This window comes from Protomyctophum bolini (genome assembly GCF_963924005.1).
Source record: "Protomyctophum bolini genome assembly, chromosome: 8".
Lineage (NCBI taxonomy): Eukaryota > Metazoa > Chordata > Actinopteri > Myctophiformes > Myctophidae > Protomyctophum > Protomyctophum bolini.
This window is the reverse complement of record NC_137869.1, coordinates 49,960,107-49,976,745: the sequence shown is the minus strand read 5'-3', so window position 1 is coordinate 49,976,745 and position 16,639 is coordinate 49,960,107. Positions and strand designations below refer to the sequence as shown.

Below are 16,639 nucleotides of genomic sequence, written 5' to 3'. Positions count from 1 at the left end.
TCAACGATAGAGTAATACATGCGGGTATACTTTTAATGTGAGTACTTCTCCCCCCACGGCAGACAGATCAGTAACCTGGTTCACATGGTGTCTGTCTGTCTGTCTGTCTGTCTGTCTGTCTGTCTGTCTGTCTGTCTGTCTGTCTGTCTGTCTGTCTGTCTGTCTCTCTCTCTGTGTCTCAGGAGATAGAGCTCTGACCTGAAGCCACGGTTCATTCCTGACAGGAATGACTGCGGAGATAATCAATCAGATATATAGCTCTGTTTCTCTCTCTCTGACTCACAGACGTGAGTCTCTCTCTCTCTCTCTCTCTCTCTCTCTCTCTCTCTCTCTCTCTCTCTCTCTCTCTCTCTCTCTCTCTCTCTCCAACCTGTAGCTGAGCTGACCTAGCTTCGCTTCAGGGCAGACATTGTGTGACAGTGACAGAAGGAAGTACTCACATGTCTTTAGTTAGGGGGGAAACATGTATCAGTACGGCCAGTGGTGTAAAGTAACACAGTATACATTTACTCAAGAACTGCATATATATATATATATATATATATATATATATGTATTATATTATAATTTATTATATATTATATATATATAAGTATACATAAACACACACACACACACACACAACAAAAAGGGCAGCTTGCAAAAAAATGACCTATAATGACTGCTGCTCAAAGCCCCAAGATGCTGTAGTGCCAGTCAAATGTTTGTAGAACTAAATGTACCCACTTGCCCTGCTGTGCTACGAAACCTGATGTATAGATTTATACATGCTGAGCGGCATAAACGGAGGTCTCCGTCTTATCAAATAGTAACGCTCAGCACTCAGGACGGAGATTAATAAAAGGACGGAACATAACCGAGCGCAGCACTCCACAGGGAGCGCCTGTTGGGCAACATTCAATGTCATTTCCGGTTGGGACGTCATCCAAAATGTTCCCCCCCATTTTAGTGGATGAGATCGAAAATCTTATAACGTGAAATAATCAATCCGTCCAATTCTAATCAGAGATTATGTTTTTTGACGGCCCATTGCGGTCCCGTCGCTAGTCGCGTTGGAAGTATAAGCATTACCTGTAATCCTCCCAACACTAAAACATATCGTCATTACGTCACCATCGAAAACCAATTACACTCTGGCATTTGGTCCTTTAATCCACATATTTCTTACGTCACCATTGAGAGCTAGTTATACATATACTATATATATGTATATGTAATTTGTAAGTTGATTAGCGGTATACTGTGGTTACTTTGCGCCAAAAACCGTCCCAGCCAACCCGCCACTTTTGATGCGTATGCACCGTCCCAGCAAATTGTGCCTGATACGGCAGTGGTGCCAGATTACATACATGTATACACAGGAGCATTACCTTTAATCCTCCCAACACTAAAACATATCGTCATTACGTCACCATCGAAAACCAATTACACTCTGGCATTGGGTCCTTTAATCCCCATATTTCTTACGTCATCATTGAGAGCTAGTTATACACTCCAGTTTTACCGTAGGTGATAAGGTAACCACCCAAACGATGGTCACCTTATCACCTAAAAGTGGAACGTATGAACAGGCCTTAAGGTTACTGAAGGAGACATTCTGCCTGTGTGTCTTTGGCCTGTTGTGGGCGTTGAGGGGAGGAGCGGTGTCGTAGCAATCAGCAGGTTGATAAGGGCAGGTGCAACAAGACACATTTTAATGAATGGGAAACCCACCCAGCAGCAGTTTGAAGTCTGGACTGTTGATTATTTGAAACACGTCAAAAACGGTTTCCATGTGCCCAGCCGAGTGGAGAAAAGTTTGTCTGAGACAGTTACATTCACAACATCATGGCGTATGTCTTCATGATGATACAATATATTGGCCATAGCCTCAAACAATGGATTCCTCCTCATCTGAGGCTGGCCTCGGCAACTTGCACATGTTCTTTGGAAGAGCATACAGGCAGATGGACACGCAGACGAGCAATGTTCCAAAGGCAAAGATGAGGTTTATCTGGAGGCGAAACAAAAGGACCGAAGCCACGGTTGCGATAAGGATGGCAGCCACGGAAGCGAAGTTCTTCACAATGTTATCCGTGTACTGTATTACGACGGATACATACATACCCCCCACACTGGCCAAGCCTACTACTAACCACACCCAGGGTGTGTAAGCAAAGTAGAATCCTTTATCCAAGATGATGGTCCTGTTAGCCTCCGAATTGAAAACGACAGCAAAGGTGATCAGGGTGCCAGACAGGTACAGCTGGATGTTTCTGACCCACAGGGACTTTGTTTTATGTGGACTCTTCAGTATCTTCTCAAAGTAAACGCCTGCGAGTCCAGAACACAGGACAGCGACAATAACAGCTCCAAATCCAACGAGAGGGTCTTGGGCCCCGGGAGTGACTTCTTCAGGTTTCCAATGGACAAGGGTGGCGCCCGCGGAAAGCACTATCACAGAGATCCACTGGTGTGCGCTGAGAGTGCGGCGCAGCAAGTAAACTGAACAAAGGGCTGTGTAGGGTATCTTCAACTGGTAGGTCAGTTGAAAGGTGGCTGCGTCCAGGTTGCTCAAGGCCAGAAAGGCCATGTTGTTCTGAAGTGCGTACAGCACAGATACAACGCACAGTTTCAGCAACTCTTTGGGAATGAATACATGTTCCACAATTGAGCTTCCCAGCCGTCTGAGACCGGTTTCCTTTGCCATCATGCAGAAACTCAGTAATAACTTTATGAGCTCAGCAGTGAACACAACAGTAGCTGAGACATACTGAGCTTGTCCTGTTGTTCTGGTGTACCGCACTGCCACTGCATTCGATGCTGAGATTGTTGACATAACGCCCAAGCAATACAATTTGAACAAAAGACTCACAGGTCTGTTGTTAGCCATCGTTGTTCTTTTGTCGTGGATCGGGGCGGCGGGGGTCCCTATCAATGTATTAGAAATATACTTGTATTAGTATAACAAATATAAATTGAGTATGTAATAAATTAATTTTAAGTATTTGATAGTATACTTGAAACTAATATTTCAAATTAATGAATTTTATACATTTTAAGCATTATATATATATATATATATATATATATATATATATATACACATCTGAAAAGTATAAATTTGCATATATTTGCATATATAACTCTTTGTTGGAGCAACCATGTTAGTATACATATGAATGGGAAAAGGGGAGAGAGACTGACCAAAAAACAGACATTTAGACTCATGGTTTTACTAAAAAAACATAAAACAACATAAATCACCAAAAAAATCCACAACAAAACCCTAAACACAATGACCCATAACATAACTCCAGTATACATTCTAATATTAAAATAATAACACAAATAAGAACAATAACACACGGTCCTTGGCGCCCCAGTGCATGCTGGGATATGGACTTCCTCTAGCCACTCCCATTTCACCTGGCAGTATTTATAGCACATTAGTACTTAATATACTTAAACTTAATATACTGACATTTTATACTTGTATTGTATTTATAATGTATTAAAAATACAATCTACAAATATATTTACTTAAAATATGCTAAGAGTGCATTTAAAAAATACAATCTACAAATATATTTACTTAAAATATGCTAAGAGTGCATTAAAAAAAATACAATCTACAAATATATTTACTTAAAATATGCTAAGAGTGCATTTAAAAAAATACAATCTACAAATATATTTTGAATTATTATATTAATTATATTGTATTACTTACAATAAATGCATGTTCAGGAGAACTTGCTATAAATATATTGCTAATGGACTTAAAATATAATAATCACAAATGTATTTTTAATTATTATATTAAAGTACATCTTACAATAAATGCATGTTCAGGAGAACTTGCTATGAATATATTGCTAATGGACATAAAATATAATAATCACGAATGTATTTTTTATTATTATATTAAAGTACATCTTACAATAAATGCATGTTCAGGATAACTTGCTATGAATATTTTGCTAATGGAATTAAAATATAATCATCACAAATGTATTTGTGATTATATGTATTTAAGTTAGACAAAAGTAATAACATAAAATGAATGCACTCATGAAAAGCATATTTTCATACTATTTGAAATATATTTCTCATTTAGTACACATATCACAAATGTGCTAAATCACAAATTAATTTATGTTCACTTATATTATATTTAGCAAAAATGTAAGTGTACTTAAGTATGGAATAAATATATTTCTTTTTCGCCTGGGTAATCATACCTCCCGTTGTTGTCGATCGCCTCGGGGGTGTTTTTGGGCTACATCTATCTACTTCAGCTACAGTACATCCAAGATGGCGCCTGGTGCACCTTGAAATGCGCTCCGTAGCTGCAAATCGCTGGGCGCCCTTTAATGGTCCTATATACCCCCGGGCGTGCGGGGTGTTAACAGACTCTGTTAACAGCATTTTAGCACTTTCCAACCCTGCTAAGAGCTGTCTTCTCTTTAGGCTGTCTTCTAAGCTGGCGTTCTAGCCTGTATGTACAGAGACAAGTCCTCCTTGTTTGTTTATGCTTTGTTTATTTATAGTTTGTTTACTTTTGTGTTTTTATGTATGTGTTCCGCCCTATATGGACCCCCTTGTGAGTGTCTTGAATCAAGTTTGAATTGAATTGGCCATTTGAAAATAGCCGATCTACAAGCTCACAATGCATTGCCTCGTGACACATTGTGAGCTTGTTGATCTACTATTTCCCACACTGGCTGAAGTGGTATAGTATAGTGTACAAATCAAAATCCACAAAGTAACTAGTAACAAAAAAATTCAAATAATTGTAGTGGAGCCTACTCCATTAAAGTAAAAGTAAATCAAAAGTAACTGAGTAATTACTTGCGCAAGCAGAGTGCGTAAGTACTGTGGTCAGCTGTGTGTGTGTGTGTAGCTCTGTCCTCGGTGGTCCTTAATTGGCTGTTGATGGTGACGTAATTAAGATATGTTTCAATGTTAATGGGTATGTAGGCGTGTCCTCGTGGTCTCTTATTGGTTGTTGTTCAAGTTTGGAGGGCAGTACTTGCGCACTCTGCTTGCGCACAAGTAGGCCATTTATGGCCTACTTGTGTGCATGTAAAAGTATTGATACTTTTACTTAAGTACTGTAAACCATTTGAGTATAGTTTTTCCAGCACTGGTACTATTGCAGTGTGTCATGCTGTAGTTGTTGTTGGTTTAGTGTCTGCTGAACACGACATCACAGTCCCTCTGGCATGTGATGTCAGAACGGACCGCGGAGATAATCAATCAGCTGCCTGGGATTTCACCCCCCCCCCCTCTCTCTCTGTGTGTGCGTGTGAGAGCGTCTCTCTCTCTCTCTCTCTCTCTCTCTCTCTCTCTCTGTGTGTGTGCGTGTGATAGCCTCTCAGCTCTCTCTCTCTCTCTCTCTCTCTCTCTCAATTTAATTCAATTCAATTCAAAGGAGCTTTATTGGCATGAGAAAACATGAGAGCATCTCTGTCTGTCTGTCTGTCTGTCTGTCTGTCTGTCCGCGTCTGTCTGTCTGTCTGTCTGTCTGTCTGTCTGTCTGTCTGTCTGTCTGTCTGTCTGTCTGTCTGTGTTTTGTGCGTGCGTGTCTCTCTCTCTCTTCCTTCCTCCTTCCCCCCCTCTCTCTCTCTCCCTCCCCCCCCCCCCTCTCTCTCTCTCTCTCTCTCTCTCTCTCTCTCTCATAACAACCTGTGCATGGCAGCAGGGTTGACGTAGGTCCACAGTGGACTTGTCCCTCCCTCCCTCCCTCCAGACAGACAGTGTGTTCAGAGGAACTCTGTCTCATGACAGCGGAGGTTTACACCCTGCACAGTTCCTCAGTGTCTGCCGAGGGCAGGCCAGGGAAGCCAAACCTGTCACAGGAATATTCACCTTTCTTTCTTCCTCCGACCAGATTCTGTTTGCCTTCCTGCAGGGCATGGGGAGGGGGAGGGCGGACGTGTTCACTTTTAGGTAAGAACTGATTTCCTTGTAGCTGTCTGGCACGTAAAACTACGGTGGTGGGAGATCAGAAGTATACTCACACTTTTGTTTTTGAGGGCCCAGGCATTGTGTGTTTGTGTGTAATCCCTATAGCGATGATTTGATTGGCTGCGGCACCCTATAGCGATGATTTGATTGGCTGAGCAAATATTGAGGATAAAAAAGTGAGGACAGAAAGGTGAGGACGCCAATTGTGATTGGCCCGGGATTTGATGATGCGCTCGTATGATGGTAAGAGCGCCCCTCACTTCACACGGGTGTGATTTTTGTTTTGTATCAACACGCTATAGTCTGTTACAGGTTAAGTTCACTATTAAAAAGTGCCAAAGTATTGGCATCAAATTATACTTATGCAGAAGGTCCCATTTCACAAGTTTTCAAATGTGTAAAATGTATATAAAAAAAATTGAAAATACTATGTGAGCTTGTAGCAGTGTTGATTCCGTCGACTAAAACTAGAATGAAAAATGTTCGTTTGTCGACTACCTTTTTTCACTGACGAAAACGAAATGGAAAGTAATGAAAACTAAGTTATGATGACTAAAACTAAGATACTAAATATACTGACAATTGTGTCGACAAAAAAACTAGACTAAAGTGTTAGGAAGGGACTAGTGGACAACAGATCCAGTATGAGTCATTTTACACTTGGTTGCATGCTGAAAATACCAGATCTACAAGCTCACAATGCGTCACAAAGTGTAAAATGAGCCATTACAATGGCATCAAGGCCCTCCAAAACCCATAGTTGACTAAAATCTTATGATATTTAGACGACTAAAACTAGACCAACACTAAAATATTCCAGGTGACTAAAATGTGACTGAAACTAAATTAGAACTATTGAAGAGACTATGACTAAAACTAAAATCTAAATTTGCTGCCAGATATGGATAGACCATATCCATATAGGTGTGGTAGTGGTTTTGTAATAATAATCAAAATCTACAAAGTAGGCCTAACTAAGAAAAGTTTTCAAATAATTGTAGTGGACTTCTATCTAGGGATAGATGGCGGTAGGATAGGCGGTAGCCACAGACGAGAAGGCGAGATGTGATAAATGAGCATGAATCCAGAATTATCACTGCACTTTCTACACATTTTGGGAGTCTTTAACATTTTCATGTCAAGGACCCCCAAAATTATATGTAATTGGCCGCCGACCCCATCTGAAAATATATTGTTCCAGGTCCCAGAAGCAAAGATTTGAATTGAAAACGTTTGCTCTGAAAGAATATATATTCAAAGATTTGCGCCACATTTTACGATTTAAAAAATAAATAGCAGACCTTCAAGCTCGTAGCGCGCCACTCGGTGGCTTGTAGATCTGTTATTTTTCAATAGCTAAAGTTTAAATGAATGATTAAAACACCAAAAGGGGTTCCCGCACAAAATGGGTTAACCCATTATAATCCTGTGTCATTTTAGATTTTAGTTTTAGCCATTAAAAAATTGCAGCCGTACAAGACTGTGCCCTGCTGTGAGCTTTTTTGGTCAGGTGACAACCTGACCTAACATCTACTTCTGAAATGTAGACGACATGTTCGCCACCTAGTCGACTCTAATAGAAGAGTTGCGATATTGAGGGGACAGAAAACAACTTCCGGTTGTCCCCATTCAATAGAAGTCTATATGTAGAAGAGCCGCCATTGGACTGCATGGCCCCGTGAAGTGCACGGAGTTTGCATAACTCTGGCTCTGGTCGACTCCAGGCATAAGCGGACTCCAAGTCCGCTTATTTCCAGCAAAACTTGGATTGGTTTTTTCCCACAGTTGCTTGCCTGGTTTTTGGAGGTTGGTTATTGGCTGACTGTCTGAGAGAGTGAAGACACTCACGGCTTGACGGGGAAGACACGTTTGCAATGTTAGAACGTCACTCAATATAACTTCACTCCAAACGCGGCTGCATACACGTTACTAAAATAATAATCATACTAATATGGGGAAAGAACACAGCGGAGACAGCGCACGCAAACGGCCGGGAAGCGCGAGGTTGTGACACACAAACATACACGTTACTAATAAAACAATAATCATACTAATATCACAATGTGATTCATTCTTGTTTGTGGATTTTTGAAAAAAACTGAATGATAGTTATAATTAAATTATAATAGAAGACCACATTTTATTTACAGTTAGCAGCTGTCCGTGTTCCACCTGGGAAGCAGTGTTGTTTTTGGCAGCAAATTTTGATTTTAGTTTTAGTCACATTTTAGTCACCTGGACTGTCTTAGTGTTAGTCTAGTTTTAGTCAACTAAATATCATAGGGTTTTAGTTGACTAAATCTACATTTGATTTAGTCGACTAAAATGTATTTTTACCGGCCTTGATGCCGTTTTTACTGTCGCTGAAAATAGCAACGTGCTTCTGAGCTTGTAGCTATTTTGTGTAAAATGACTAATACTGGATCTAGTTTTTATTTTTCGACACAATTGTCAGTATATTTAGTCTTAGTTTTAGTCGTCATGGCTTAGTTTTCATTTAGTTTCCATTTAGTTTTCGTCAGTGATAAAAGGTAGTTGATGAACATTTTTCGTCATGTAGTTTTATAGTCGACGAAAACAACACTGCTGGGAAGCAGATGTAGCTGCTCATGCGGTTGTTCTGAGACGTCTTCTGTCTAGTGTGTGTTTTTGAAAGAGTTGGCACGTTTTGAAAAGAAATGCTTTGCATTAGTGCGCATGTTTTGTGCGCGAGCGGCAATAATCCCGTCATTAGCTCTGCTCTGTCGGACACAGACATCTGTGCGTATACTTTATTTATCATGTGGCGGGATTTGCACTCGCAACAGAACCTTAATGAGCTTTACGCACGCACGCAGTAAAGACGTGAGACATTTTGACACGTTCAGAGTTCAGTGTTTGCTAATAATACCAGGTTAGGGTCACGGGGTGGATGCTGACCCTTGACCTTTGCATTGTTGACGCCCACTCTTCAGGAAGTCATTGTCACGTCCCTGTGGTGCGCCGCATGGCGCCACATGTCACCAGCACATTCACTTTGACTACTGAGACATTTCACTTTCAAAACACCCCGGAGAGTTGCTCTATTAAGAATTTAGATATTCTACTAGAGCGGTACTCGTTGGGCACAGCTGGCCTACTTGGAACGATGCAAGTTGGAAATGCAAGCCCCACCCAGTTATTATGTATGTGTCCCTTTTATGCCCATACATGGAGTTCTTTGTCAGGCATGCCCAAATATGGACTATATTCAGACGTCTGAATGATGTCAGAACAGGACAGCTGGCATGCCCAAATATGGAGTCTATGCAGTGATTTAGATCACTGTCAGATGTGTCCCCTTTTTTGCCTATATATGGAGTTCTCTGTTAGGCATGCCCAAATATGGAGTCTGGCCCGGGCAGAGGCCTTTTGTGGCGGTTCTGGACAACCGTGAAGATCCGGCCGACTCGACACCGGGCACTCCACTCCCTGTGGGGGTGTGGAAGGTCAAGGTAAACTTTATTGTTCACAAGGGAAATTTGTCTTGGGCTTTCACCCCAGCTACAGCCACACATAAAACATCAATGACAACAAAAATACATTACAGAGGAAGACACAACATTACACAATTGCACACAATGATGTGGATAATCTAGCCTCACGTAGTTACCGCTGTTTCAGAGCCTCGTTCAGCATCTTAGTTGATGCTGGTACAAACGATTTTTTAAATCTGATGTACTTCCACTTTGGTTCTTTGTATCTTCTCCCAGAGGGCTTTAGGCTAAATGAAAACTATCCAAGTGTGACTATGACTAAAACTAAAATCAAAATTTGCTGTCAAAATCAACACTGGTTTGGATCAGACTTTGAAGATATTTGGGTGCCATATAGCGTCAGAGTACAAAACATCAGAGTTTTGTACTCTGTGCGGGCAGTAACCGGGAGCCAATGGAGGGAGCGGAGAAGGGGGGTGGTTTTGGCTGGTTGAAGACCAGGCGACCTGCGGCATTTTGGATCAATTGACCTATAGCTATAGCTATGGTCCAATCACAGCTAAACATAACATGGGTTAGACAAACCTCTCCATAGTTTTCCTATTATGATAAAACATTGTTTAAAAAAACAAATGTCACGCACATATTTCTCCAGTGCATATGGCAGGCCTTGTTGACGGATTTGGAAGAGATTTTGAAGGTCTGGTTCCAAAAATGAACCAGTACTTATTGTGAAAAATCCACGATATGGAATGAATGAATACGTTGGATAGACATACTAACAGTCCTATACCTACCGTACCTATACCTATATAGGTATATATAGGTAAGCACACGCACACGCACACGCACACACACATTTTTCCATTAAATATCTCATATCAAATGTGTGTCCCACGTCTTCGTCAACTCCGTCAGGTTTTTTAAAAGTCTTAAATTAATCTGAAAATATTGTCGACAGATTTAGCCTGAAGACTCCTTTTCCAAGTCCTGTTTATATTTGTTGCAACAGTGGAGCACCTGGTCTGACAAGCATTCAATTGTTTGATATTTTAAACAAACAATGTTGATATCAATGTGGTCACAGCTTTTACATGTCAACTCCGTCAGGACATTATTATGATCTTTGTTAAGAATTCCAAAATAATGTTTAGTATTTTAGTTTAGGGTTAGGTTTAGCAACTGAAGAAAAATCGTTTTCCGGTGTGAGAGGACGCTGGCGTTTCTGTCGCCGCTTCTCAATCGGAGAGACAAAAGTCAAGTTTACGTGTGTTTTCAGTGCCTTTACTAAAACCGCAATCAGTACACTATACCTGGATTGTCGCTACAATACAAGGATTGCACAGTTTTGGGACTTACCTGCAGGTTGACCTGCGGTTGTTTACTTGTTTGTCATCGAGCGGCTGTTATCTGACGGCTGTCAGGTTTTCCAGCCTGGTAAACGGCAATCGCCTGTTTGCCCACTTTCTATGACTCCTTGGTTGTAGGACACTTCTGTGCTTGGATCGTTTGGATTACGGGTCTGCTGTGTTACTGGGAAAGTTGGATTCCTTGACTCTTTCCATCCAGCGGTAGCGTTAGCCACCGTTAGCCTCTGCTGTCGTCAATGATGGGTATATTCCAGTACTCCTCCGTGAAACTTCTTGACCTCGTCAGCTACTCCATTCCAAACTCCATCACGGTCATTAAAGCTCTTGGACTCTTGCGTCGCCCTCGCTATATTCATAGGGGCTCGCGACGTAAGTTTGTTCACTCCAGCTCACCCATACCCTCCATAACGTCTGTGTCTCACTCTGGTGCATTACGTCATCACAACAAAGCCCATGTGCGCGCCCGCTATCTCCGCCCACTGGTCTGTGTTGACAGTTCAGCACCTCCCATCCACTCAATGCAGCCACTCCCCCAGGCTATGTATATTTACAGAAGCCTCGCTTGAAGGGGGGTGGTGGTGGGCTGGCCGTGATCCATCGAGCTGACATCCTCATTAAAGAAGTGACAGTAACCACTGCTACCTCATTTGAGTGTGTTGTGTTCACACTAGCTGGATTTTTACAACACTGCTGGTGCCACTGATCTCTGCACCAGATTCCTGGATTTTTTCCAGGAGAAGGTGGATACCATCCACCTGCAGCTGCAGACAACCTCCACCTCTCTGCTGGCACCTCAGTTGCAGGACGTTGCACCCTCAGCTGCATGTCCCCCCTTTGCCTTCTTTGCTCCGGTGGAAGCTACGTTGACCACTGAACTGGTCACCAAGGCCAAGGCCTCCACCTGCTCCCTGGACCCAATGCCCACAGCATTGGTAAGGGCTTGCCTACCTACTCTCTGCCCCATCATAACAAACATCATCAACTCCTCTCTGCAATCAGGCACTGTACCCACCAGTCTCAAAATCGCCTCTGTCACCCCAATCCTGAAGAAGTTTGGTTTGGACCCTGATGACCTTGCCAACTATCGGCCGATCTCCAACCTGCCTTTCCTCAGTAAGACCCTGGAAAGAGTAGTTGCCGCACAGCTCCATCAGCACATATCCAATCATGAACTCTTCGAAGCCTCCAGTCAGGCTACAGAGCTCACCACAGCTCAGAGACTGCCCTGATCAAGATCACCAACGATCTCCTCATGGCTGCTGACTCCGGCAACATCAGTCTCCTGATTCTTCTGGATCTCTCTGCAGCCTTCGACACTGTCTCCCATTCCATACTCCTCAACCGCCTTTCCACCCACCTTGGACTCACCGGATCCGTTCTCTCCTGGTTCCACTCATATCTGTCCGACAGGCAGCAGTTTGTCTCCACCAACGGTTCCAGCTCCCACCATGCCCCAGTAAACCACGGCGTGCCACAAGGCTCTGTACTTGGTCCCATCCTCTTCACCATTTACATGCTTCCGCTCGGTCAGATCATCCGCCAACATGATCTACGGTTCCACTGCTATGCTGATGATACACAGCTGTATCTCAGTACTACACCAACCGCTCTGCTCCCCCCACAGTCCATTGTCAACTGCCTCCTTGAAATAAAAACCTGGATGACTACCAACCTCCTCAAACTCAACAGCAAAAAAACCGAGCTCATGGTTATGGGTCCCAAGGCTCAGCTTGAGAAGATTGGAGATTTTCTTCTCCAGGTGGATGGCTGTTCCATCTCTCCGTCCCCTGAAGTCCGCAACCTGGGTGTCATCCTGGACTCTACCCTCTCCTTTCAATCCCACATCAAATCTGTCACTAAATCTGCCTTCTTCCACCTCAAAAACATTTCCAGACTCCGCCCCTCACTCCCAGACTCTGTTGCAGAGACCCTAATCCATGCTTTCATCTCCTCCCGGCTGGATTACTGCAATGGTGTTCTGAAATTATCAAATTAAAATAAAAGAGATTTTAGTGTGTCTGACGGAGTTGACATGAATCAGTTAAGTGCATAAATGTCCCATTTTAGAAAGAAATGTTATGCGAAAAACCTGTTCCTTCTCAAGATTGGTAGTTGAGACCTGTGTCTACAAATACATCCATTTGATTTGAATGTATCTTTAAAAAAATCTGATTTGAAAAAAGTTTTGTCCCTTATCTCAAGAATGGGTGACATACATACATACATACTGAAATTAAAATATGGTAGTTACAGCAGGCAGGCGCCTACTGTATCTACCATATTTTAATTTCAGAGTTTAAATTGAATACGTTTCATTTCAAAGTATTTTTAGACACAGCATCATTTCTCACTAGCATTAATAAATAAATAGATAAAACAAAATCTAATTACAGTGCCGTGTGGCTGAGTTGAAAGGAGAATGGAAAAATCAAAGCTCCGAACCTTCCCGAGTTGTTTTCAAGGACAAGATTGATTGATTGATTGTTTGTTTGATTGATTTATGTGTTGTTTACACGCAGTGTTGACTTTTAGTTTTAGTCATAGTCTCTTGAATAGTTTATTTAGTTTTTGTCACATTTGAGTCACATGGAATGTTTTAGTGTTTTAGTGTAGTTTTAGTCGACTGAGTTGATTTAGTCGACTAAAATGTATTCTGGCGGGCCTTAATGCAGTCGTAATGACTGATTTTACACTTGCTGATTTTTCCAAAATAGTAAAAAATGGCAAATAAGTTTAGGGATAAGGGACGCAAGCTGGAGCCCTTGACCCTAATTTCTCCTTTCATTGTCGATGGCAAATATGAAACTTGCGGGGACAAGATGACGTAAATCTTCCCTTCATTGGGGCGGCTGCGGCTGTGGCTCAGGAGGTAGAGCAGGTCGTCCAATGATCCCTGGGCTGGAGGTTCGAATCCCGGCTCCCAATGTCCACATGTCGAAGGGAAACTGCCCATAGATCCGAAGTCCCGTTAGTCAGAACATGCACTGCTCCCGTGTTTGCGGTTAGGTTTAGGTTTGCTTCCGTGCTTGCGGTTAGGTTTAGGTTAGGGTTAGAGATAGGGATAGTCATTTCGAAACAATGAACCTTCTGACTAATGACACGGCACCATGTCGAAGTGTCCTTGGGCAAGACACTGAACCCTACATTGCCTCCAATGAGTTGGTCGGTGTAAGCTAGCCACCGTTGGTGTGTAAATGTGGGGAGTGAGGACGCTGGCGTCGTCTGTTCGTCGCTTCACCTCCCAATGTATGAATGAATCGAACCATTGTAAATCGCTTTGAGCACTTGGAAAAGCGCTATAAAAATGCAATTCCTTCATTATTCATTGTCAATGGCATTTAATGTTTGTGTTGCAGCTATTTTGTGCGGACAAAAGCTGTATATAGGCGCCCCTCAAAAATAGAAATCAACGCGGTGCTATATGGCACAGAACGAGTGTGACCTCATAGCTTCCCGTGTCGTGGACGGCTGAGGAATGAGTGCACTTTATATTTCCGTGGCGTTTATGGCGCTGCACCGTGCTCAGCTGTTATCACCACATGGGATAATGTGCAAGTGCTTCCTAAAGCGCAGCCCTTAGCTATCACCATCTCCAAATAGCCACGACTCCACCACCAGTGGTGGACAGTAGGGGTGTAACGATATAGGAATTGGATCTAAATATTAATTTTAATAAAATAAAGAAAATCTAAGTATATCGATGTAAACGGCAAATATCGTATCATAACGTTTGACTTTGTATAGTGTGTGAATGTGTGTGTGTGTGTGTGTGTGTGTGTGTGTGTGTGTGTGTGTGTGTGTGTGTGTGTGTGTGTGTGTGTGTGTGTGTGTGTGTGTGTGTGTGTGTGTGTGAATGGGTGAATGTAATGCACCTATGTAAAGGTGTGTGAATGTGTGTAGGTGGGGGTGAATGTACGGCACAATCTATGAAAATGCACCTTGGATAAAGGCACTATATAAATGCACCATTTACCAAAAATGATAATGAGCATTAATCTCCATGCATCAAAATGCAGCTCAAAGTGCTGTGCAATACAACACAAATGTAAAACAATACAGACAAAGTCAAAACAGATGATAAACAATGCAACACTCAGACAGAGACAGATTAAAATGACAACAAAACAGCAGCAACAGTAGTGCCGGGCTCATACGATGCTAATTCAAAAGTTACGTTAAGCAGGTGGGTTTTCATTTGACGCTTAAAGATGTTGACTGTGCTTATGCCTCCCGGATTTGTCGAGGTAATGTGCTGTACTTTATACCTCATACTTTAAATACTTAGTATGAGGTATAAAGTACAGCAGCCTTATGTTCATGAAACAGAAAGATTGGGTATTGGGTAAGACTGACGTTATGTATCTTTCAGGACCTTCCACTGCTTTGTCTCAACCATTACTCAATTGCTCTGGTCTCAGCCACCGCTGTGTATATTTTGACTTTTTTTTTTATGTTGCCACTACTGGCCAAAAACTACACAGGTTCATCCCGATGTTCTGGGCATCTTTGTAATGTTAGTGTTAGTAAAAAGTATGTAAAAGAGTAACGTTTGAGGCAGACTAACATCAGTCACTCTACAATTCACTGTAGTAGAAGAGGTGCGAGTTTAAACCGCAGCTATGTCGGCTCCGCCTACAGGAAATACGTTGCCTGCGACCATGAGACCCGTTTCTGGTCCGTTTACGGTCTATAGGTTGTTGCTAGGAGAACAACCTAGCAACAACCTATAGCATCGGTTTAAAGTAGTCAATCATATCATATAAAAATAATAATCTATCTTTGTCACTATTTTGTCCAGTCTGCATGTTCGTCAACCTTAATGCAACGGGAGGTCGATCCAATGTGCAGCCAGTATACTGAAGCATCACACTGTCTCTCTGCGTTCTAAGTATGTGATTAGTTACCTTGCTTATATTGTACAGTCTGCATAAAGAGCATTGCTGAATGCCTAAATATGCAAATCGTAATTGTAATTTTTTTTAATGTAATTTAAAATTCATCATTTGTTGCATTTATTTTCCCCCTCCTCTCCAATAGGCTGCCTCCCAATTTGTGCTTTGTGTTAATGTAAAAATAAATAAGACTACAACATCCATACTGTACATCCTAATAGCACTTAATTGAGAGTACAGCTCCCATTACTGTACAATATTAATGCAACATGACATAATGCCATGCACATCATTCAACACCACTGCTTGTACTGCCGCCATGAACTGAATATCAAATTTGTGTTTAACATCTTTAAGGAAAAGGAAATTAAACGTTTTATTTTACTCAAAACAAAACAAATTAAAAGGTTCCTATCCTCTTTCTGGCAAAATTCCTACACGTTATTTTGTTTTATGTGATTTAGCTACACGGCAATTTAGAGACTTATCGCAACTACCAGTCCCTCTTTGCGTGGGACAGTCCCTCATTTCCAAGACTTTTCAGGCGTCCCACAAATTATGACCTTGTCCCTTTTTTTCTTTTTTTCTTAAGCACAGCTGGTCTAAAAAAATGTATTCAGTGGCTTCAGATGTCTGCTTGATCATACATATACAGAGGTCACACAAAAGATCATACATACTGTATACAGGGGTCACACAAAAGCATCAAACGTATAGCAGATCTGCAAGAGCTTGTAGATCTGCTATACTTTTTAATTTGAATCCTGAAAAGAAGCTGCTTTGGACATGAGGTTTTCCACACGGCAGAGACGATCCGTTTAAACACAGCCAAGAATAGGAGGCCTGTACTTTGCACTAATTGGCTGAGAGTCTGCTTAAATAAAACCCCACTGCGTCAATTATTCAATCCAGGCTGCCTCGGTATAGGCAGACAGAACGCCATAATTCTGCTCAGGTACTTGAGGAAATA

The 16,639-nt window shown here is 41.9% G+C and overlaps 2 protein-coding genes across 5 annotated transcripts in view; one reads left to right on the top strand and one right to left on the bottom strand.

Annotated features, from left to right (window-relative positions):
• The window catches only part of ptprfa (protein tyrosine phosphatase receptor type Fa), a 209,143-nt gene that overhangs the window by 33,028 nt on the left and 159,476 nt on the right, over positions 1 to 16,639 (top strand). Inside the window, exon 1 of one of the 4 annotated variants that reach the window (XM_080770212.1) lies at positions 5,877 to 5,934. The exons of the other annotated variants lie outside the window; for them this stretch is intronic. The gene's annotated coding sequence lies outside the window, so the exon portion shown is untranslated. Of the gene's footprint in view, positions 1 to 5,876; positions 5,935 to 16,639 lie in introns of those variants that run through there. 4 annotated transcript variants of the gene reach the window in all.
• LOC308320328 (CMP-sialic acid transporter-like) lies at positions 1,871 to 2,872 on the bottom strand (the record flags this gene model as incomplete). Its single annotated transcript, XM_080770641.1, has 1 exon — positions 1,871 to 2,872. One exon carries the CDS (start codon positions 2,870 to 2,872, stop codon positions 1,871 to 1,873), a length of 1,002 nt encoding a protein of 333 aa, XP_080626767.1.